The sequence below is a fragment of the Podarcis tiliguerta genome, assembly GCF_965153285.1.
Source record: "Podarcis tiliguerta genome assembly, chromosome: 8".
NCBI lineage: Eukaryota > Metazoa > Chordata > Lepidosauria > Squamata > Lacertidae > Podarcis > Podarcis tiliguerta.
The window spans coordinates 41,729,131-41,748,829 of NC_139541.1; the positions used below are offsets into that span (position 1 = coordinate 41,729,131).

The following is a 19,699-nucleotide window of genomic DNA, read 5'->3' on the forward strand; positions in this document are numbered from 1 at the left end:
AGATTCCTGTTTTCTCTGACTGAGCTTTAAAGAGTGGGCTTTTGTGAGGAAAGCTCTGGAGAAAAAGGGGCAATTGGACACACAGTTTTATATTGCAGACTGTGCTGGAAAAAGTGGAGGAAAGATAAGTGTGGCTAAGCTCTAACAGTTTTGACACTTTTTACTAAAGTTGTTTGGGCTTGTGTTATTTTATATGGGACCCAATACAATCTTGTAACACAGCCTCCCTTCCCCACATTAGAATTCTAGAGCCCTCCCACCTTGTTCCCAAAGCTGAGAAAGTATGAACTAGGCTTTGAGAAGAATGCGGGAGGACTCTAGAACCCTGCAAGAGTCCTCATGCCCCCTTCCTTCCCAAAGTCCTGCACCCACAATTACTGGGCTTTGAGAGGACATCCCTTCAGCTCAGTGCCCAGTGCATGCGCACCACTCACACTGCCCTAAATCTGCCCCTGACCCCACCCAGGCAAGCCTGTCTCAGCAGACAGCTACATGTGGGATTTGCTGAGGATCTACAAGTAAAGCCCAACGTTTATACACCTGAATATCCTGACTGTGTCTCAATTTCATTTTTCTTTGATTTTTAAGTTGGGCTTTTTCATTATTCCAAACCTGCCCTGCTCCCTCAATTGAAATTTGGGCACAGACAGATAGAAGAGATGCATTATTATTATTATTATTATTATTAGTAGTAGTAGTAGTAGTATTCGTTATTTTTCAGTGTTACATTTACACTAATCCCAATCTTTCACCAAGGGGTTCAAGGTGGGCTCAAGGTGGCATTTGTGGGTCTCCTTTTCCCTAGGTTATTCACACAACAACTTTGTGGGGTGGGTTAAGCTGAGTTTTGACTAATATATACATTTTTGTATGTTACCTTCACAATATATGCACTGTTATGTGTATATGTATGTAGGTGTATATGCATTTTTGTAAACTGCTTTGAAGAACAGCATCACAAAATACATATAAGTGCAAATGTTGAAGGATGGCTGTGTTTCCATTCTCACATTGTTTCATAAGGTTTTAGATAGATTTGGCTTTAAATGTGAAATGAATTTAATTTCTGCATCATCCCTACTATGTAAATAAGCAGGCAGTTAGGTTGAGTGGGGTGGTCATCTCAGGCAATTGATTTGGGGTGTCATGAAAGGGCAGCAGATTGTTAGTTATGTAATTTATTTTTATTGCTTTTGTTCTTCCAGGCAGGGGGAGAGGTCAGAGTTTCTGTTTCTGGTGCCAAAAATAACTTGACCCAGTTCAGGGACTGTTCACCTGGCTGCTCCATTTCAGGCAGCAAAATATCTTGGGCTCACCAAGGAAGGGTGTTTCCCTCCCAGTTCACAAAAGTGCCATTGTCTTTCTCAGAGAGACGGGAAAGGGTCTTCAGGATTGCTTGCACACTCTCATCCAATGTCAGTGGGGCTTGTCCCTGGGGAAAAAAGAACAGCTAGAGTGACACAAGGACTTATGAGTATATTTCTTAAAAAGAGTGACAAACAGCACGGGTATCATCATCACAAAGTCTGGCACCAAAGTCTCCTAGGGGACAGGTAGAATTCTTGTTCCATTTTCTTTGTCCCACTAGCAGCTGATTTTCTTTCCCCAGGGAGCCAAATTCATGGGAGATACGTTTATGATTGGAAGTGAGAGCTGGACCATAAAGAAGGCTGATTGCCGAAGAATTGATGCTTTTGAATTATGGTGCTGGAGGAGACTCTTGAGAGTCCCATGGACTGCAAGAAGATCAAACCTATCCATTCTGAAGGAAATCAGCCCTGTGCTCACTGGAAGGACAGATCATGAAGTTGAGGCTCCAATACTTTGGCCACCTCATGAGAAGAGAAGACTCCCTGGAAAAGACCCTGATGCTGGGAAAGATTGAGGGCACAAGGAGAAGGGGATGACAGAGGACAAGATGTTTGGACAGTGTTCTCGAGGCTACCAGCATGAGTTTGACCAAGCTGCGGGAGGCGGTGGAGGACAGGGGTGCCTGGCGTACTCTGGTCCATGGGGTCACGAAGAGTTGGACACGACTAAACAACAACAACAACAACATGTCTATGATTACACATGTGACAATGTCCAGAGGCAATTTAACCTGAATGCCAGTTGCTTGCAGGGAGGGGAACAGAAAGAGAAGGCTATTGCCCCTCATGTCTTCCCTGCTGATTTTCTGGAGGCATCTATAAAGCAGAATGAAGTGTAACATAGTTATTCAGTGGCAAAGGATGTTTTGATAGCTGCTAGTTTTTATGGACAAGGCTTATCCAGCTAGCAAAAGCTATCAGCCACAACAACTAAGAGAATAAATTCCTTGCCCAGGGAGCAACATCTGCAGATAATGGTAGAGCACTGCAAACCTTAAGTTACCTGGAGTATCCTTCTACGATGCTTGGGTATCCAGCCAGAATTCAGCAGAGTTTGAATTTAAGCACACCTAATAACATATTGGATTGTAGCCAGTGTGTAGCCACTCTATTTTCTTCCTGGAGTAGACCATTGGTCCAATGGCTTTCTTCAACTTTTTTTTTAAAAAAAATATTCTTTTGAAGCACCAGAGGGAGGGGGGTTATTGCCATTCATGTCTTCCTTGCTGATTTTGAAACTAATTATACACCTTGATTCTTACTTCAATGTAAGGCCAAATGAGTTAAATACAGTAAATATGCATAGAGTTCAGATTCCTCCACAAATCACTTACCACTGAACTTCCCATATCTGTCTGCACAAACCCAGGATGCAACGCAATGCACAAGATTTCATCTTTGTCAAATCCCAGGGACTGGCACCGTGTAAGCATGTTCAGAGCAGCCTAGGAAAGAGACATATCAGAAGCAAGGGGATGAAAGATGCAGCTAAGGATTGGTAAGAATTTTGCCCCCATTCTCCATTTTAATGTGAACCTATCTGATTTCCTGAACCAATATTTAAACTGGAATGCAGCAATCCTTTGACATTTGTGATTCTCTGAATTTTGTGATGCAGTTGTCCAATTAAAGCATGAGTACCATAAAGCATTTATTAGGGAGAATGCATACAATAATGCTTTTGGTGGTGAAAAGAATGTATAAAATGTGGGATTGCTTGCAATGTGGGATTGCTTGGGAAGTCGTACACAAAAATGCATATTAAAAATCACAAACTGATGGGAAAATGGGGAAAACTGAAAAAATATGAAAGAATGAGAAAAGCCGACAATGAAAGATTCGTCTATTCCTAGAATGCAACCCAGTGCCACATGATGGTATGAGTTTAAAAAGGAGGCTTCTATATTACTGAGATATGTTTTAATGCTCTCACTATTAGCAGGTTATTTTTATTTTTTGTTTAAATCTTAACATTGATATTATATTTTCTAATTTTGTTTTGATTTTGGAAACTATATTGCTTTCTATGAATGAATGAATGAATGAATGAATGAATGAATGAATGAATGAAATAAGCTTTGCAGTAGAGATTCTATGCAGTAATTTCTATTGGCAGAAATCAGTAATAAGTTGGCTCATTCTTTCTGACTGAATTCCAAGTGAGTTCCTGTTTTGTTTTGCGTTTGGTTTGGTTTTGAATGCCATTTACAACCATGGATGGTTTCTAATAGCGTGGGTCTTGGTTCGCTGTTCTTATTGATAATGCTGCAGGAACCTAGGGAAGCCTTTTTGCTGCCATCTACTGGCTAATGTATTTTAATGTACTTTCTTTTTTACATTTCTGTGGAGCAAGGAATGGACACCTGCTAATAGTTTGACTCTTTGGGTTAATTGTGAGTGAAGCCAAATACATTCATTGGCACCTCTAGACAATGAGGGGATGTGGGAAGATTTTCATGTTGAGAGTACCATTGTGGGGTTGTCTGTTTCTTCCTGTTCCTGCCATTGTTGATTAATTTAAATAAATCATTTTGTTTGATCACATCTTAGGTGCTCACGTGAGCGGGGGCAGTTGTCAGACATCTATTCTAGGGTCCCAGGTCCTCCGTAGTGGGGGCTGAATCCCTCCTATGGCCAGATATTTACTTACCAAGATAGGCAAGGGTCAGGGAGGCATATTTTGGACTGCATTATTTTAAGACTATTGTCAACACCATCAGGTGAAATTAACAGAAAAATCAATTTCAAGCTTCTAACTTGCAGTACTTCTGTGGCCACACCTTGCTGCAACGGTAATTGACCGCTTGTGCCAAATGCCACATGTAGACAGTTGTGATGGAGCCACCTTCACTGGACATGTTGACAATGGCAGCTTTGCTGCAGCTCATCCCATTCTGGGGGCTTTCCTGAGATGCCTTCCTCAGCAAGGGCAGGAATGCCTGGAGAAGGAGAGAAAAGAATTACACACAGTTGCATCCTTCATGTAGAGGACTGGGCATCTTGTCACCAGTTCAAAGTTCAGTGTGTGAGTGAAACCGTGAGCCCAGCAGTTACTTGCTGGTGGTATACCAGAGTTCTCTCATGGTTCGTCCAGAAGGGAGCTGCAACAAGTACAACCTTCCCCTATGATCTCCACAAGCCCAAAGGATGCACTTTTAATGTCAGTTTCTCATGAAGCTGTTAAAGTTCTGTTCTGCATCCTTTCTCTATGAAAACAGTACAGTTTCGAAACATTAGGGCCCTGCAACCTGGCCAGAAGGTTCTGTGAAGAAGGTACAATAAGATGGCCTTACCTGGCTCATCATCATGGGGCCAATCACATTGGTTTTGTACACCTCAGACATGTTCTCTGGTGTCTCTGTCTCAAGAGAGCTTAGCTTTAAAATCCCAGCATTGTTAATCAGAAGATTCAGCCCAGCTCCTTTCAGCCGCTTGGTGACTTTAGTTGCTGCAGCCTTGATACTGGATGGGTCACAAGTATCTACAGCAGCAAAGAATAAATCCCATTTTTTAGGTAAGATCCTTCTCTTCTTGTCACAGATCAACAGAAGCCTTTTTGTGTTGATAATATTTAGAAGGAAGGATCTTCTCTATAATATTTATGTACATCTCATATTTGGTTCTTGAGAATTAAACAAAGTCCATCTATAACTTTTCCTATAGTTATTGTCTCTTCATTGGCCAGAGTCCTGTAGATGTTTTGATACGATATCAGTCAGTGATTTGCATATTATTATTATTTTTATTATTATTATTATTCTCCACCACCCATCTGGTTGGGTTTCCTCAGCCACTCTGGGCGGCTTACAGCATATATTGAAACATAATAAAACATTAAACATTAAAAACTTCCTGATACAGGGCTACCTTCAGAGGTCTTCTAAAAGTTATGTAATTCTTTATCTCCTTGACATCTGAAGGAAGTGTGTTCCACAGAGAGGACGCCACTACTGAGAAGGCCCTCTGCCTGGTTCCATGTAACTTCGCTTCTCACAATGAGGGAACCAGCAGAAGACCCTTGGAGAAGGACCTCAGAAACTATTTTCAAATCTATCACTAATCAATCTAACTTGTATCTAAGTTACTTTACTTGGATGTAAGCTCCATTGAACTCAGTGAGTTTGGAAGAAGAAGAAGAGTTTGGATTTGATATCCCGCCTTTCACTCCCTTTAAGGAGTCTCAAAGCGGCTAACATTCTCCTTTCCCTTCCTCCCCCACAACAAACACTCTGTGAGGTGAGTGGGGCTGAGAGACTGTGACTGGCCCAAGGTCACCCAGCAGCTGCAAGTGGAGGAGTGAAACTTCCTTATGCGTAATTTATCACTTACACTACTCCAAATGACCTGCAATGTTCTTTGCCTGTACCAATGCATGAATTTAGACCACAAAACTATGATTTACAAAAATTGTGTTCCTCTGTTGATCTTGTTCAGCTGTTAAAGCTTCATAAGTGGTTCTGTAATATGACAGAGTACTTGGATTTATTTGTTATATTCTTTTTCTTTTATAATTCAATAAAACCTTAAACAAATCTAACAAAACAACAAAAATAGGGAATGCACTTTTTATTTGCTAAAAAGTAATATTTTGAAATGAGCTTGAATATCAACTGTTGTTCATATCACTGTGGGGAAAGTGAATTTGAGGAGGGGGTGACAAACACATACCTAGTGGGATGATTTCCACTCCCTGGTGCTTGGCAGCCAAATTCTTCAAGTCCTGAAAGATACAGGCAGTACAGACTTAGGATGGAACAGCAAGTCCTGAAGTCTGAACTATTTGAAATGGGATAGGAATGGAAATGATCAAGTCCCATCTGGTTTTGGTTTTCAGCATGGAGAGCATTTGCAAAAGTGTCCTGCAGAAAGTATGTCAGCTTAAACTTGTGCTTTATAAAGAGATCTACTCTGAGTGGCAAGTCCTTGGGTGGGTTTAAGGTCACACAAGCTATATGGAAGATGGAGCAATCTTGTTTTCTTCTGCTCCGGAGGGTAGGACCCAAACCAATGGATTCAAGTTACAAGAAATGAGATTCCAACTAAACATCATGAAGACCTTTCTGATGGTGAGAGCTGTTCTACAGTGGAATGGACTCCTTCAGAAGGTGGTGGATTTTTCTTCATTTGTGGTTTTTAAGCAGAGGTTGGATAGCCATCTGTCAGCATGTTTTAGTTGAGATTCCTGCACTGGAGGGGGTTGAACTAGAGGACCCTCATGGTTGCTTCCAGTTGTACAATTATATGATTTATACAAGAAAATGCTGAGATGAAAGTTCTTTAAACCTCGCACCCACCCATTCATAATTTAAGAAGATGAAATATTGCAGTTCTAAGCAATTTGACACAGAAAATGAAGTTAATGTGTTTGACTATTTAGTGATATTCATCATATGGTATGTATTTCGGAATGTTTAATCTGAGTTATTTTTGTAATTTCCAACACCCATTGAGACAATTCTGTTAAATGCTCTTCAAATCACTGGGTGAAAGGACTCAACCATTTTCCTTCCAACTCCTCTCTTAATTCTGCAAAGAAAAGGGGTGTGTGTGTAAAAAGGGGTTACTAATCTGTGCTTAAGGTACCATCCTCTCTCTAAGAATGGAAAACATAAAAAGCCTTGCCCTTGGCACTATCTTCTGGACATCATGGGGAATCCCCTTGTTTCTATGCTCATCCCAATGCACAGCCCTCACCTGGGCAAGTGGTCCATCTGGATTCCGGCAGGTGGCAAAGATCTGTTCTGGACAGTTGTTTTTCCGCACCAGTTGCCTAACCAGCTCCAAGCCAATGCCCCGATTGGACCCAGTCACCAGGACTCTGCGTGCATTCAGCGCAGCCATCTCTCTTCCCAGCCTGCTCTGAACAGAGTAATCCCTTTGTCAGCCCAACTGCAGCACCAAATGTAGCTCTCAACTTATCTAGCAAGGCTTACATAAGCTGCTTGTTCTTCTGTCAGCTCGTGTTCTGCATTTGGCAACAGCCCAGTAACTTGCCAAGTTCCCACCTGGCAGACTGGTTTTTATTGAGTCTCACAGTAATAGAAGGAAACAGGATAAATGGGGGAGGGAAGTTGGCAGACTGAATTTAGAAGTTCTCATCTCCCTGTGTCTACTAAGAAAGCTCAGTGGCACCCACGGATGGCTATTTTAAGCACTCAAGTCCTCCCCCAAAAGGTTACATAAAGTGCTTGCCCCCTGACTCTGCTCAGATCCTGTGTCTGACAAACTGGCAACAGACCAGGTACAAAAAGACAAGAGTGCAGTCAGACATGCACTCTGGACTTTAAGAAGGCTGATTTCAAAAAGCTTAAGTGAGATCCCACGGTCAGAAATACTCAGAGAGGAGGAAATCCCAGATGGATGGGTGAAATATTGCAGACAATAAGAAAGAAAAGTGGGAGGCATCTAAAGAAACCAATGTGGCTCCATACAGAGCTTGCAGATAAGCTAAGATTTAAGAAGGGCTTGTATAAGAAATGGAAGAAAGCAGAAATCATGAAGGAGGAGTATACACGAGTAGCCAACAGTTGCAGGGTGAATGTCAGGCAGGCCAAAGCTCATAATGATCCCAGGCTTGCAAGATAGGTTAAAATTAATTTTTAAAAAGAGGTTTCTTCAGCTATGTTTGAAGCAAGAAGAAGAACAAGCAAGTAGTATGTCCTCTGCATGGAGAAGATAGAGAAATGCTTTGGATGACAGAGAGAAGGCAGAACTGCTCAACACCTACTTTGCCTTTGTCTTCACTCAAAAGGAAAGCAGTGCCTAAACTGCTGATAACAGACTAAACAATGCAAGGAAAGATCTGCAACCCAACTGATGAAAAGAGGTGGCTCCTCTAGTTGTGCCCAGCTAACCTTTTTAGAATAGGCAACTTGTCATAAAGCGGTTCCTGGAGTTCAATTTAACCATCACATCCAAGGTGCTTTAAAATGTACAGTATGAGACAGGATATTGAATAATTATGATGGAAATGGAATTGGGAGTGGAAATTAGCCAATATTTGCTTATTTGTCTCATGTCTGGAAAGGAAATCATTTCCACAAATATGATCTGTATTCACTGCAGTTTTCACTCCACAAACAATACACAGTGGATGACACTTTTTCTCCATTTGCATTGTGTTTCCTTTGCATTGAAATAAATGGTAATGAGGGCATACTTCCCTAAAATTCCACCACAGCCAACTGTGAGATGAATATTGTAGTTTTTGTCAATTTTTGCTGAGAGAAGATTCCATCACTTGGCCAGATTTGAAGGAAAATCTATCCTTCTGTATGCAGGCCTTTTTGTATATAAATTTGTCTCTGACATGGGTCTAATGGCCCTACTCAGATGAAGAATCATGCATTGCAAGAACCACGTGTGCCTGGAAACAGCTTGCTTGTGGTGTGGAGTCTGTGATTCTGAATGTATTAGGATGAGGCAAGCTACCTTTCTTACTTTGTTCTGTACTTGGCTTTCCAAATATATATTTATATTGGACGTTCTTAACTGTATTTTATTGGTAAAGAGTTCTTATCCTATATTTATAACCTCCTTAATAAAGTGTTCCATTTATTCCTTGCATGACTTTTTAAAGCTCTGAATCTGGTACCTTGGCTGCTTGGATGCAAACTACTGACTCCTTTGTGGCTTGGGGCTCAAAAGACAGTGAGTGAACTGTTTCACTCTTGTCTTTTCCAGAACAACCTAAGTTCCCCCTGGTTTAGGACTGGGGAACTGCAAAGGTGGTGGCAGTACAGCTGGACAGGGTTGGTTTTCCCCAGTCTGCTGCTCACACCTGCAGCTTGGGATAAGCAACAGAAATTATATCCATGCTGGCCGTGATGAGAGGGAAGAGATAAATCCCATATTATTTACATTGTGGCAGCATGGAATAACACTTTTCATGCTGCCGATCTGAGATATAATGATCAACCTTTAAAATACAGCCTTAAAATACGTATTGAATAAAGAAATAATCTGCTGAGGGATACATCCAGGGCTGGAGTTAACACTAGACATGATGAGGCAACCACTTAAATGGCACATGCTGTGGGTGGGTTGATAGCAGCAGTCCTGCCATTCGCCCTGGGCCTACTAAACTACCTTGCCTACACCTGCTAAGCTAGGTTGTCCTCAAGCGTGTTGCTGGGTAGGGGTGGGGAATAAATGGTCTAATTCGCAGTTCTTGCTCAATTGCCCTTCTCCAAATTTTGCGGTGAATTATCCAACAAAATTGTTGTTGTTGGCATCTTTTTGTCTTGAGAGACAATGGGGCGCACTTCTGGGGGTGAAGTCAGCAGTGTCCAGGCCAGCAGTGGCTTAGCAACCCCCCTAACATCTGGGACAGAGTTGGGTTTTTTTAGGGGACCAAAGTTCTTGAGCTTTTTTAAGGAGATCAGTCAAAGTTGTTGAGGGACGGAAAGTGTCAGCTCCCCTGCCACCCTACATACCCTGCATGACACCCTGAGATCCCCCAACACCTGCTGCACCCCGCCTCTGTCTCCCTTCACTACTGCCCAAGGGACCTCAGGGTCCAAACTTGGGCAGTGTGTATGGAGGTCCTGGGCTGCCCAGATGACAAGATCCCCTCTCAGCCTCGCTGATGGTGGTCCAAAGGAAGTCAGAGCAATAGATTTAACACCAGCTTGGCTGCAGGACTTTCTGGAAAAAGACATACAGTGGTACCTCGGGTTAAGAACTTAATTCATTCTGGAGGTCCATTCTTAACCTGAAACTGTTCTTAACCTGAGGTACCACTTTAGCTAACGGGGCCTCCCACTGCTGCTTCGCCACCACGCGATTTCTGTTCTCATCCTGAAGCAAAGTTCTTAACCCAAGGTACTATTTCTGGGTTAGCGGAGTCTGTAACCTGAAGCGTCTGTAACCTGAAGCATCTGTAACCCAAGGTGCCATCCAAACACTTTAGGGACTCCCCACTGAATTTGTGTAGAATTTACTTGTATTACAGCTAGACATTGGAAAAATCTCTCCGGGGGGAATGTAGACGACTGGTACAAAGTGTGTGGGATATCATTCTATTGGAAAAACTAATGAATAAATTATTATTGTTAACAGATCAGAAACAAAAGCATAACTTCACAACAATTCGGCATGATGATGATAATAATAATTTTATTATTTATAACCTGCCCATGCAAGCATTCCAGATAATAACCAATCCCCAACAACAACTTGATATAACTACAAAAGCAAAAGATATTATTATTGTTGCATTTTTACTGCTGGGGGAGACAGAGAGGAGCTTGTGGGTGTTTCTGCCTCTGGTGTCAAAATAATGTGATCCGCTTTGGGACTGTGCACCATGTGGCACTTTCCTACTCCACATCAGGCAGCTAAATATCTTGAGTTCACCAAGGAAGTACATCCCCCTGCCAATTCACAAAAGTCCCAGTGTCTTTCTCCGAGAGATGGGAAAGGGTCTTCAGGATGCTTTGCACACTCTCATTCACTGTGAGTAACTGGAAAGAAAGAACAGTGACACAGGGACTTGTGAGTAAAAGAAAAGAAAAGAAAAAAGAGTGTCAAAAAACATAAGTAGCATCAACTGAGAGTACAGGGGACAACATTCACGCACCGTCCATCAAACACAAACAGAGAAGCATTCTGGACGACTGCTCTCTATATCTGTGGATAAGGGTGAGCCAATAAGACATTAATGACCCAGTGTGGTTCAATGGTGAGAGTGTCAGGCTAGGACCTGGGAGATCATGGTTCAAATCCCCACTTGGCCATGAAGATCATTGGACCACTCATCGCGTCTCAACCTATCCTATGTCACAGGTTATTGTGGGGATTAAATGAGGAGAGGAAGAACCACACGTACCACCTTGAGCTCCACAAGCATTTGACAATAACACCAAAGGCTTCTAGAAGTCAACTAGAAATTTTCTTTTCCCTTCCCTTCCTTACTATTTTACTCAAAAGTCAGCTCCCATAGTGTTCACTTGAGCATACTCCTAAGTAGATCTGCCATACCTTGCCTTGTCTTCTTTCCCTCCTCTTAACGAACTTCTAATATCCCCACTCCAGCTAATCAGGCTGCAATCACTAACCCCATTTACCTAGGAGTAAGCCCCATTGAATGCAATAGGAACTTAGTTCTGAGCAAGACCAGGCTAGACTTTCTTCTGTCAATAACTACCTTGAAAAACAAATGCTAAATCAAATGGCCTTTTGTACTTTCTGTACTTTGAAACCAAAGCCCAACCCTTCAGCTTGGTAATATTGTTCCTTTGCAGATGTCTTCCCAACAGTTATTCATTCATTCATCTCACACACTTTTGAATACACCTCCCCATCACTTTCCAAACCACAAACATTCAGATTCTTTTTTTAAAAAAGTGATTATGTTTCACAAGAACAACAGAACCCTTTCATTCGCTTTAGTTAATCAGAACTAAGTGTTCTGGGATGTGCTTGAATCCTTCCCACAAAATGATGATAGTCAGGAAACATTGTATGCTTTTAATGCTTGTCAGTTGCTATCAGCCACAATAGCCCTTGTCCAGACAATTAGCTCTGGAAATAAATAGTAGGGAATTGGCATTACCTTCAAAGGGTGGATTTAAACACAGGAATGAAGTAAAGGTAAAGGGTAAAGGGACCCCTGATCATTAGGTCCAGTCGTGACCGACTCTGGGGTTGCAGCGCTCGTCTCGCTTCATTGGCCGAGGGAGCCGGCGTACAGCTTCCGGGTCATGTGGCCAGCATGACTAAGCCACTTCTGGCAAACCAGAGCAACGCACGGAAACACCGTTTACCTTCCCGCCGGAGCGGTACCTATTTATCTACTTGCACTTTGACGTGCTTTCGAACTGCTAGGTTGGTAGGAGCAGGGACCGAGCAACGGGAGCTCACCCCGTCACAGGGATTCGAACCGCCAACCTTCTGATCGGCAAGTCCTAGGCTCTGTGGTTTAACCAACAGCACCACCCTTTTCCACCCGCGTCCCTTTTAAACACAGGAATACAGCACTGTAAATGAGTCAGAAATTAGATTGTTTTCACTAAAATAAACAAATTCCAATGAGAGTTAAACAATTCTCACTCTCTGGCACTATCTGATGTTGCATGTTTAAAACACATTCAAATCACATTATTGTGATGAATGTAGCTGAGTCCATAGACTGATTCTTGACTTATCGGGGGCATCTTTCTGGTCAGAGTTGTGGATCCCGCCACAATTCAGCAGAGAGTTGAAATTTTAAATGGCTTAAGCATTCCTAACGCAATACTGGATTGTAGCCCACCAGTGTGTGTGACTATTTTCTTGCTGGATTGGATCATCAGACCAAAGGCTTTCTTATTTTTAATTTTATTCTAATATTACTAGAGAATGTCTTTTAAAATTCTTTTGAAACACAAACAAGTTAATAAACTCATTATCCATCCTGACCCTTGTTTCAATGTAGGCCAAACGAGTTAGATAATTGCAATGCTCTTTGTATGGTGATCTGATTCTGACACAAATAACTTACCCCTCCACCTGTCATGTCTGTCTCCACAAACCCAGGATGCAGTGCAATGCACAGGATTTTGTCATTAGCATATCCCAGGGACTGGCACCGCGTCAGCATATTCAGAGCAGCCTAAGAGTGAGACATACCAGAAGCATGTAGCTGAATGATACAGCTAAGGATGGGGGATAATTCCCCCCCCCCTTTTGTATTTTAATTTGAACCAATCTTATTTCCAATTCCCAAACCAATATTCAACTGAAATGCTGCACTTCTGTAGATTTTGCAACGTAGTCCTTCGTGAAAGACACAGGTGGTTTCTGTGGCTAGTTGTACCGCTTTCCATCTACAGTGGGTTTACCAGCTATGACCTTCCCTAGATTAGGAAACTTGTCCTGCCAGGCTTAGCTAGGTCAGTCCTTGGGAGGAAGGGTTATCAAGCTCTTTGTTCTCCCACTTTCCCCCATTCCACCTACTAGTCAGGAGGTCTAAGCTGGATGCTCCAAGCTCAGACTGTGTGGCTTAAGCAAGCCATCTTTTGTGTTTCTATACAAATAATTTAGAAACTCTCACCACTTAGGAACCTAATTCTCACTTCTTGTGTGTTATTCCTGCTGTATGAATCTGACCTTTGAAGAGGTTATAAGTAAACCATTTTTAACTTACCAAATGTTTGGTCTTTTCTATGCTAAAGGAAGTGGGGAACTTTGGAAGCCACTTAGAAGGGGGTATTTTAAAGGTCTAACAAGCTATATTTCCCTGCTTTACGTTACTGCATATTTTGTTATTTTAAATCCATGCTGGGGTTCTCTCACCAAAGAGTACTTGCCCCAAACCTGGATCTAGCGATCCAGGGAATTCTCTTTTTATGATTATACCTTAACTTATTTGTCTTTTAAGCAAAATACCAACAATATCATTAAAAAACACACAGAAATATCCAGAAGCATCAAAATAGTCACTCTGTCAGTCACCCTGCTAAGATAGTCAGCCAGGAAAGCCAAAGCAGTGTTCCAAAATGGGCCAAAAATGGGCCCGATAATAATGTTCATCCATGAGTCTTTGAGGTTGTCTAGCCTCTTGGTTCTTGAGAACCTTCCCCCCCCCCCCAAAAAAAAAGCCAACTGGAGACTGGCCCATAGTCATGAAGGTCAGGAGATATGTAAATACTTATATAAAAATGTATAATTACCTGGCCAGCACCTTCAAGGCAAAAGAAACATGCCCCTTGGATAACTGACCACTAAACCAGTGTTCTTTAAATTGGATGCACAGATTTTATTGGACCACAACTCCTATAATCCTCAGCCTGCTTATTCAATTGTCAGAGACAAAGATGTATCTAGGGGAGCATGACCAGTTCAGTTGCACTGAGTGCAGAACGTTAGGCGCTGCAATGACATCCAATGGAAGGCAAGAGGTGGTGGGGCCTGCTGGATATTAGTGTTGCACAGGGCACTGTAAGCCCAACAGCACCTGAAGTCCCAAGGTTGAAGAACACTGCACAAAACTGACTACTTGTCTGTGATTTGTTGATACCTTGCTGCAACGGTAATTGACAACTTGTCCATTCTCCCACAGGAAGAGATTTGAGATGGAGCCAGCATCACTAGAGATGTTGACAATGGCAGCTTTGCTGCAGCTCATCCCATTCTGGGGGCTTTCCAGAGATGCCTTCCTCAGCAAGGGCAGGAATGCCTGGAGAAGAAGAGAAAAGAATTGCACACAGCAGCACATGCTGTAGAGAAGACTGGCCATAGTGCCAGATTTAGGGTAGTGCAGGCAGTTCCCTCTACACAGGGCACTGAGCCAAGGGGGCACATAACAGCTACAACTCCTACTTCAACAGGTTCAATCTTGCCCCATCATCTCCATTACCACGAAGGTTGCACTGTTAAATATTATTCTCTCATGCAGCTATTACAAGCTTAGTTCCATATCCTTTCTCCATGAAAAAGGCACAGCTGCCAATCACCTCATCACCAGGAAGCAGTGACATCGGGCCACCTACTTCTCCAACATTAAGGGATCTGCAACAGGACAATAAATCTCTGTGAAGGAGGAACAACCACGTAGCCTTACCTGGCTCACCATCATGGGCCCAATCACATTGGTCTTGTACACTTCAGACATGTCTTCCGGTGTCTCAGCTTCCATAAGTAAGTTTAACCTTGCAATTCCAGCATTGTTTATCAGAAGGGTCAGCCCAACCCCTTTAAGCCGTTCAGTGACTCTGGTTGCAGCATCCTTGACGCTAGAGGGCTCAGAAGTGTCTTCAGCAGCAAAGAGAAGAATTTCATAAGTCCAACTTTTTCTCTCACTACAAATCAACACATTATAAGCCTTTTTCTTATGATAATATTTAGAAGGAAGAATTGGAATTTGATATGCATCAAATATTGTTCCATTTCCACCTCCTGAGATTTAATTGCCAGAAACTGGAAGACAACAGATACAGGTAACTCACATTTTATGCAGGGGTTACATTCCAGGGATGATGTGTATACACATAACACACATACACCCTTGGAGCTGCCTCTGCCCAAGCAACCTTACATTTGGAGCCAGGACACTAAACAGTATAACCTGTTAGGATATTTCCGTTCCACCTTAAAAGGGAGCAGGATGTTTGTGTCACAGCCTGCGTATTTTCCTGTTTCACAGGATGTTTATGTTGTGTCTTTGCTTTCGTTTCTCACTCTCTCTGCCGGAGACTCTGAAGTAGGCAGTCATGTTTTTCTTTGTTCTGACCAACGCTGAATAAACTTGTAAATAATGCTGCCCTGGGTGCATCTTTCGCTGAGTGCATATCTGCTGATAGAGCGTGTTCGGCTCTGGAATGTGGGAAGCTATTTCTGGAGCTCGTGTCGCTAATTGCTGATACTGCGTGTCTACGGGAGATCAATGGACATCCGGAGACGACGTGGAGTCGAGATGGACTTTGTCTCCCTGGCAGTATCCCAACATAACCTCCACCCAGAAGGCAAGTCTGAGAGCTTAAAAGCTCTTTCCATGCTGGGAAAACCCTGCACAAAAAGAGATTTTAAGCTCTCTGCCTTCTGTGCATTTAATTTGTGTGATTTCAACCAGCTGGCCTTCAATCACATAAAGTTGAAATTGCGCATGTTGCACATAAGTTGCAAGTTACCTGTCTTAAATATAAGAAGCCCATGTTGGAAAAGATTTAAAAACTACATGCACTTTCAAAGATAATGAACGTAATAAACCACAACTGGGCAACCTTGACCTTTAGTGACAAAAGAGAGCCTAGGATAGGCAAAGTCAGCCTGGAAGGTTCTTCATTGAGAAGGCTGCCAGCTGCAATTCAGTAATGGATGGAGAACAATAGGCCAAGGGAAGCTCTTTGTGTGAGAGAGTTTTGGTTGATACTGGAAGCTGGAGACAGAGGCTTGCCTTGATCTGCGCTGGACCCAAAGATGTGCCTTGACAATCTTCCTGGAAACCTAATGGGGAGGCCAGATCTGTGGAGCCCATCCATCCTATGCTCAAGTTGTATATATGTGTGATAAAATAGAACCATATATCCCAAAGGCACCGCAGTTTTAGTTGACCTTCATTCCAAGGAAAGCAAATCCCAGGAAAGCACTGGAACACCTGGAGTCTCTCACTGCTCAGAGACTGGGGTGCATGAAATAGCATGTTTATTCACATATTTTTTCTTCAGTAGCTGTAGCTGCCTAAAGGCAATGCACAGCTACCCAATAGCAACAATCCCACGAAGGATTAAGGTGCAGTCTTCTGGCAGAGGCCCAGAACTCTTTGAACTAGTATAAAAACAATTTTCCGGTCAATATTGCAACACCTACAAGTTACTCATAATATCAGAGGTGGAGTCATCGCCAGGAGTACAAAGGTGCCTAGATATGGAATAGTGTGTCATATAATTGAAAGTTATAATGCAAATAGAATGGCTCAAAGATGTTGAGTTTTGCTCTCTATTTAGAGCTGAACTGGATTGTGCTCGGCCTGTTTGGGGGTTCTGCCTACAGTCCGTGAGGAGAATGGCCCTTTCTCACATCATGCAGTTCATCATTTGATGTGGCAGAAAGGAAATGAAAGAGTTAAAGAAAAAGAGATGAATCCTCAGTGTGAGGATGCCTCTCAGCAACTGTTGACAATGGAGTTGACTTTTATATATTTAGGTAAGTTGTTTTTTAGAACATATCCTACAGGAAAGTAGTCTTGCGAAATCTCAGCTCTTGTCTCTGGCAATATGGGAAGAGGGGGGCAAGGCAATTTGGTGGGGGGCAAACACATACCCAGTGGGATAATCTCCACTCCCTGATGCTTGGCAGCCAAATCCTTCAAGACCTGGAAGATGCACAGACCATAGATTTAGGATGCAACATCAAGCCCTGGAGGTGGGATTATTTAAAATTGGAGAGAAGAAAGTAGATGATTTGGGCTGTGTACACACTAACCCATTCGTAACACAAAAGTGTAGTTTTTCCATAATCTGGAATAATTCATTCTCATTCTTAACAAACAGTTTTCAGTCTAGATTAAGGTTACCAGATGTCCCCGTTTCCCGGGGACAGTCCCAGGATTTACAAATCAGTCCCCTGACAAAATCCATTTATTTAACAGGAAGTTGAAAAGTGTCCCTGGATTCATTGAAAAAAATCTGGTAACCTTAGTCTAGATGGATTCTAGATCCTGCTGCCCACAGGTGGTTACAAGATATGCTTTTGAAATACCTCTCCTTGGTTAGGTAATCAAGAAGGAAGTGGCTGTGAACACTCTATACCCTTGAAAGGCATTTGAAGCACCAAACAAAGAATTCTGGTCGCTGTTGTTTAACCTTCACAGAACCACAGTTCTCAGCTCCTTTACAAAATTCAGTGCCAAGATTTTTTTTGGGGGGGGAGAGAACTTTAAGGTGCTTTAAAGGTATAGTGTATACACAGGCTTAGGCTGCAAACCCACATTTTATTAAAGAATCAAGGGAAACTGAGTACAGTGGTACCTCGGGTTAAGTACTTAATTTGTTCCGGAGGTCCATTCTTAACCTGAAACTGTTCTTAACCTGAAGCTCCACTTTAGCTAATGGGGCCTCCTGCTGCCGCCGCGCCGCCGGAGCACAATTTCTGTTCTCATCCTGAAGCAAAGTTCTTAACCTGAGGTACTATTTCTGGGTTAGCAGAGTCTGTAACCTGAAGCGTATGTAACCTGAAGCGTATGTAACCCGAGGTACCGCTGTACTTGTTTTTTCTATGTGTTCCACAAACAAAGATCTACTGAATAATTTTTGTCCTGGTTTTGATTTTGATTGCATAAGTGTTGCTTGCCTCTCCCCATCCAATTAACTGCAACTCGTGATGTTAGCTTTTATTTTCAGATTAGTCACAGGTTGCAAGGATCGGTGGGTTACATAAGAGATTAAAGACTTGGCTAAGCACAAGCTATGAACCAACAAGGGACATGCCTTGTGCACCTTCCTTTTGAAGGACGGGATGGGCCAGCACTGGTGTCTCTGTCCTAGGCAACGGAAGCAGGGTGGGTGCTGGCTCAGTATCAGATTTACTTCCACCAGCCTTGCCTGAAGGGGGAGGCTTTTACATAATAGGGGAAAGTGACAGAGGTGGAGAAGCAAGGGGGCCATATCTGGAAGGGAGGTAAAGGGAGGCATTTCTGAGAGCTTACCTGAGTCTCCTTCAGAGGGTGGATCTCCACCCCCTAACCCCCAGGGGCTTTCCTTGGGATCAGACATATCTTGGGGCTTGGAATCCGTAAACCACACCCCACTATAAGAAGACAGTCCCTACCTGCAAGCTAAATGATACATTACCTCTTTGACAAGTTGTAAGGCTCTTTTTCCATACTCTTCCAATCCAATTGCATGCGAATGGACATTGCAATTGTAAGCACGTTGACACAGACAAAATCCTCACTGAAGTGACTATTTAGTAACGTTTAACTCACGTTATTTGTTGCAAAATCTGAGCTGTTCTTGTAATAGCCAACCCCCAATAGCATAATCACTTCTTCCTTTAAATGTTCTTCAGATCAAGCGGTAAGAGATACCAAATCTCTTTCCTACTCATTCTTCCCTAATTCTGTAAAAGAAAGGGTTGTCAAAGCACTCAAGGGGGCCACTAAATTGTGTTTAAGCAGTCAGACCCTGGGAATGGGAAGTGCAACAAGCTGTGTCTTGGCACCACCACATCCTGTGGCTCACCTGGGCACGTGGTCCCTCTGGGTCCCGGCAGGTGGCAAAGATCCATTCTGGCCGGTTGCTTTTCCCAACCAGCTGCCTCACCAGCTCCAAGCCAATACCACGATTGGACCCAGTCACCAGGACACTGCGTGCATTCAGCCCAGCCATCTTTCTTCCCAGCCTGCGCTCAACTGACAATGCCCTCTGTCAGCTCAGCTCCAGCACTAACTCCAGCCCTCAGTTTCTCCAGCAAGGCTGGTATCAGTGTGTGCTCTGCATTTGGCAAAAATCCAGTGTTGTTCAAGTTACTTCATGCAGAGGAGAAAGCTGGGGTTTGCCACTAGCAGGCAGGAAGGGCCAGAAGAGGATAAAGATCTAAGTCTGGCTCTGCTGCCCCTGTGGACCCTGCTACCCAACCTTGCCTAATGGATGGAGCAGCTCTACCACTCAGCTCAGACTGGCAGCAGCCCAGAAACTACATAACAAGAAATAATGAGAAAGAGATTTGTTGGGAGCTCCCTTCATGCACTGGCTTAGCAAGAGGCTTTACAAGTTTGGCTTGTTGCCTATTTAAAGAGAGAAGTTGGGAAAAGGTAGCTATACCAGCAAAGCCATTGTTTTGTACCTTGCTTTCTGGGTGACCTTTGGACAGAATGGAGTTTCTGGCTCTTCCTGTTATGCTCAGCTATA

At 42.9% G+C, this 19,699-nt stretch overlaps 3 protein-coding genes across 5 annotated transcripts in view; 1 reads left to right on the forward strand and 2 right to left on the reverse strand.

Moving 5' to 3' along the window:
- Positions 1-1,162: 1,162 nt before the first annotated feature.
- Positions 1,163-7,481, reverse strand: LOC310683056 (C-signal-like). Its single transcript, XM_083452583.1, has 6 exons — positions 7,065-7,481; positions 6,039-6,090; positions 4,664-4,851; positions 4,151-4,309; positions 2,705-2,815; positions 1,163-1,432 (listed from the first exon to the last, which is right to left on the reverse strand). Exons 1-6 carry the CDS (start codon positions 7,209-7,211, stop codon positions 1,313-1,315), a joined length of 777 nt encoding a protein of 258 aa, XP_083308709.1. The 5' UTR covers positions 7,212-7,481; the 3' UTR covers positions 1,163-1,312.
- A 2,979-nt stretch (positions 7,482-10,460) lies between these two features.
- On the reverse strand, positions 10,461-19,308 carry LOC310683058 (C-signal-like). 3 transcript variants are annotated; one of them, XM_083452587.1, is made up of 7 exons: positions 19,031-19,171; positions 18,775-18,908; positions 17,112-17,163; positions 14,914-15,104; positions 14,371-14,529; positions 12,853-12,963; positions 10,461-10,834 (listed from the first exon to the last, which is right to left on the reverse strand). In XM_083452587.1, the coding sequence occupies exons 2-7, from the start codon at positions 18,826-18,828 to the stop codon at positions 10,724-10,726; spliced, it is 678 nt and encodes a 225-aa protein (XP_083308713.1). In that variant the 5' UTR covers positions 18,829-18,908; positions 19,031-19,171; the 3' UTR covers positions 10,461-10,723. The 3 variants fall into 3 exon arrangements, 2 of the variants coding, with proteins under 2 accessions (XP_083308713.1, XP_083308712.1); XR_014514254.1 differs by lacking the exon at positions 18,775-18,908 and having other exon boundaries at positions 14,024-14,529; positions 19,031-19,308; XM_083452586.1 differs by lacking the exon at positions 18,775-18,908 and having other exon boundaries at positions 19,031-19,282.
- LOC310683046 (C-signal-like) overlaps positions 16,889-19,699 on the forward strand; it is a gene marked incomplete at its 5' end in the record, with an annotated part of 33,717 nt that continues 30,906 nt past the window's right edge. Inside the window, one exon of the mRNA XM_083452566.1 lies at positions 16,889-16,994. Coding sequence (XP_083308692.1) covers positions 16,889-16,994 — 106 coding nt within the window. The remainder of the gene's footprint in view (positions 16,995-19,699) is intronic.

Coding starts and splice junctions, on each gene's coding strand:
- LOC310683056 (XM_083452583.1), bottom strand. CDS start 7,211: ATGGCTGCGCTGAATGCACGCAGAGTCCTGGTGACTGGGTCCAATCGG. Junction 6,091..7,064: donor CAGATGGACCACTTGCCCAG/GTGAGGGCTGTG, acceptor TGTATCTTTCAG/GACTTGAAGAATTTGGCTGC. Junction 4,310..4,663: donor GCCCCATGATGATGAGCCAG/GTAAGGCCATCT, acceptor CTCCTTCTCCAG/GCATTCCTGCCCTTGCTGAG.
- LOC310683058 (XM_083452586.1), bottom strand. CDS start 19,177: ATGGCTGGGCTGAATGCACGCAGTGTCCTGGTGACTGGGTCCAATCGT. Junction 17,164..19,030: donor CAGAGGGACCACGTGCCCAG/GTGAGCCACAGG, acceptor TGCATCTTCCAG/GTCTTGAAGGATTTGGCTGC. Junction 12,964..14,370: donor TCAATTACCGTTGCAGCAAG/GTATCAACAAAT, acceptor TCTCACTCTTAG/GCTGCTCTGAATATGCTGAC.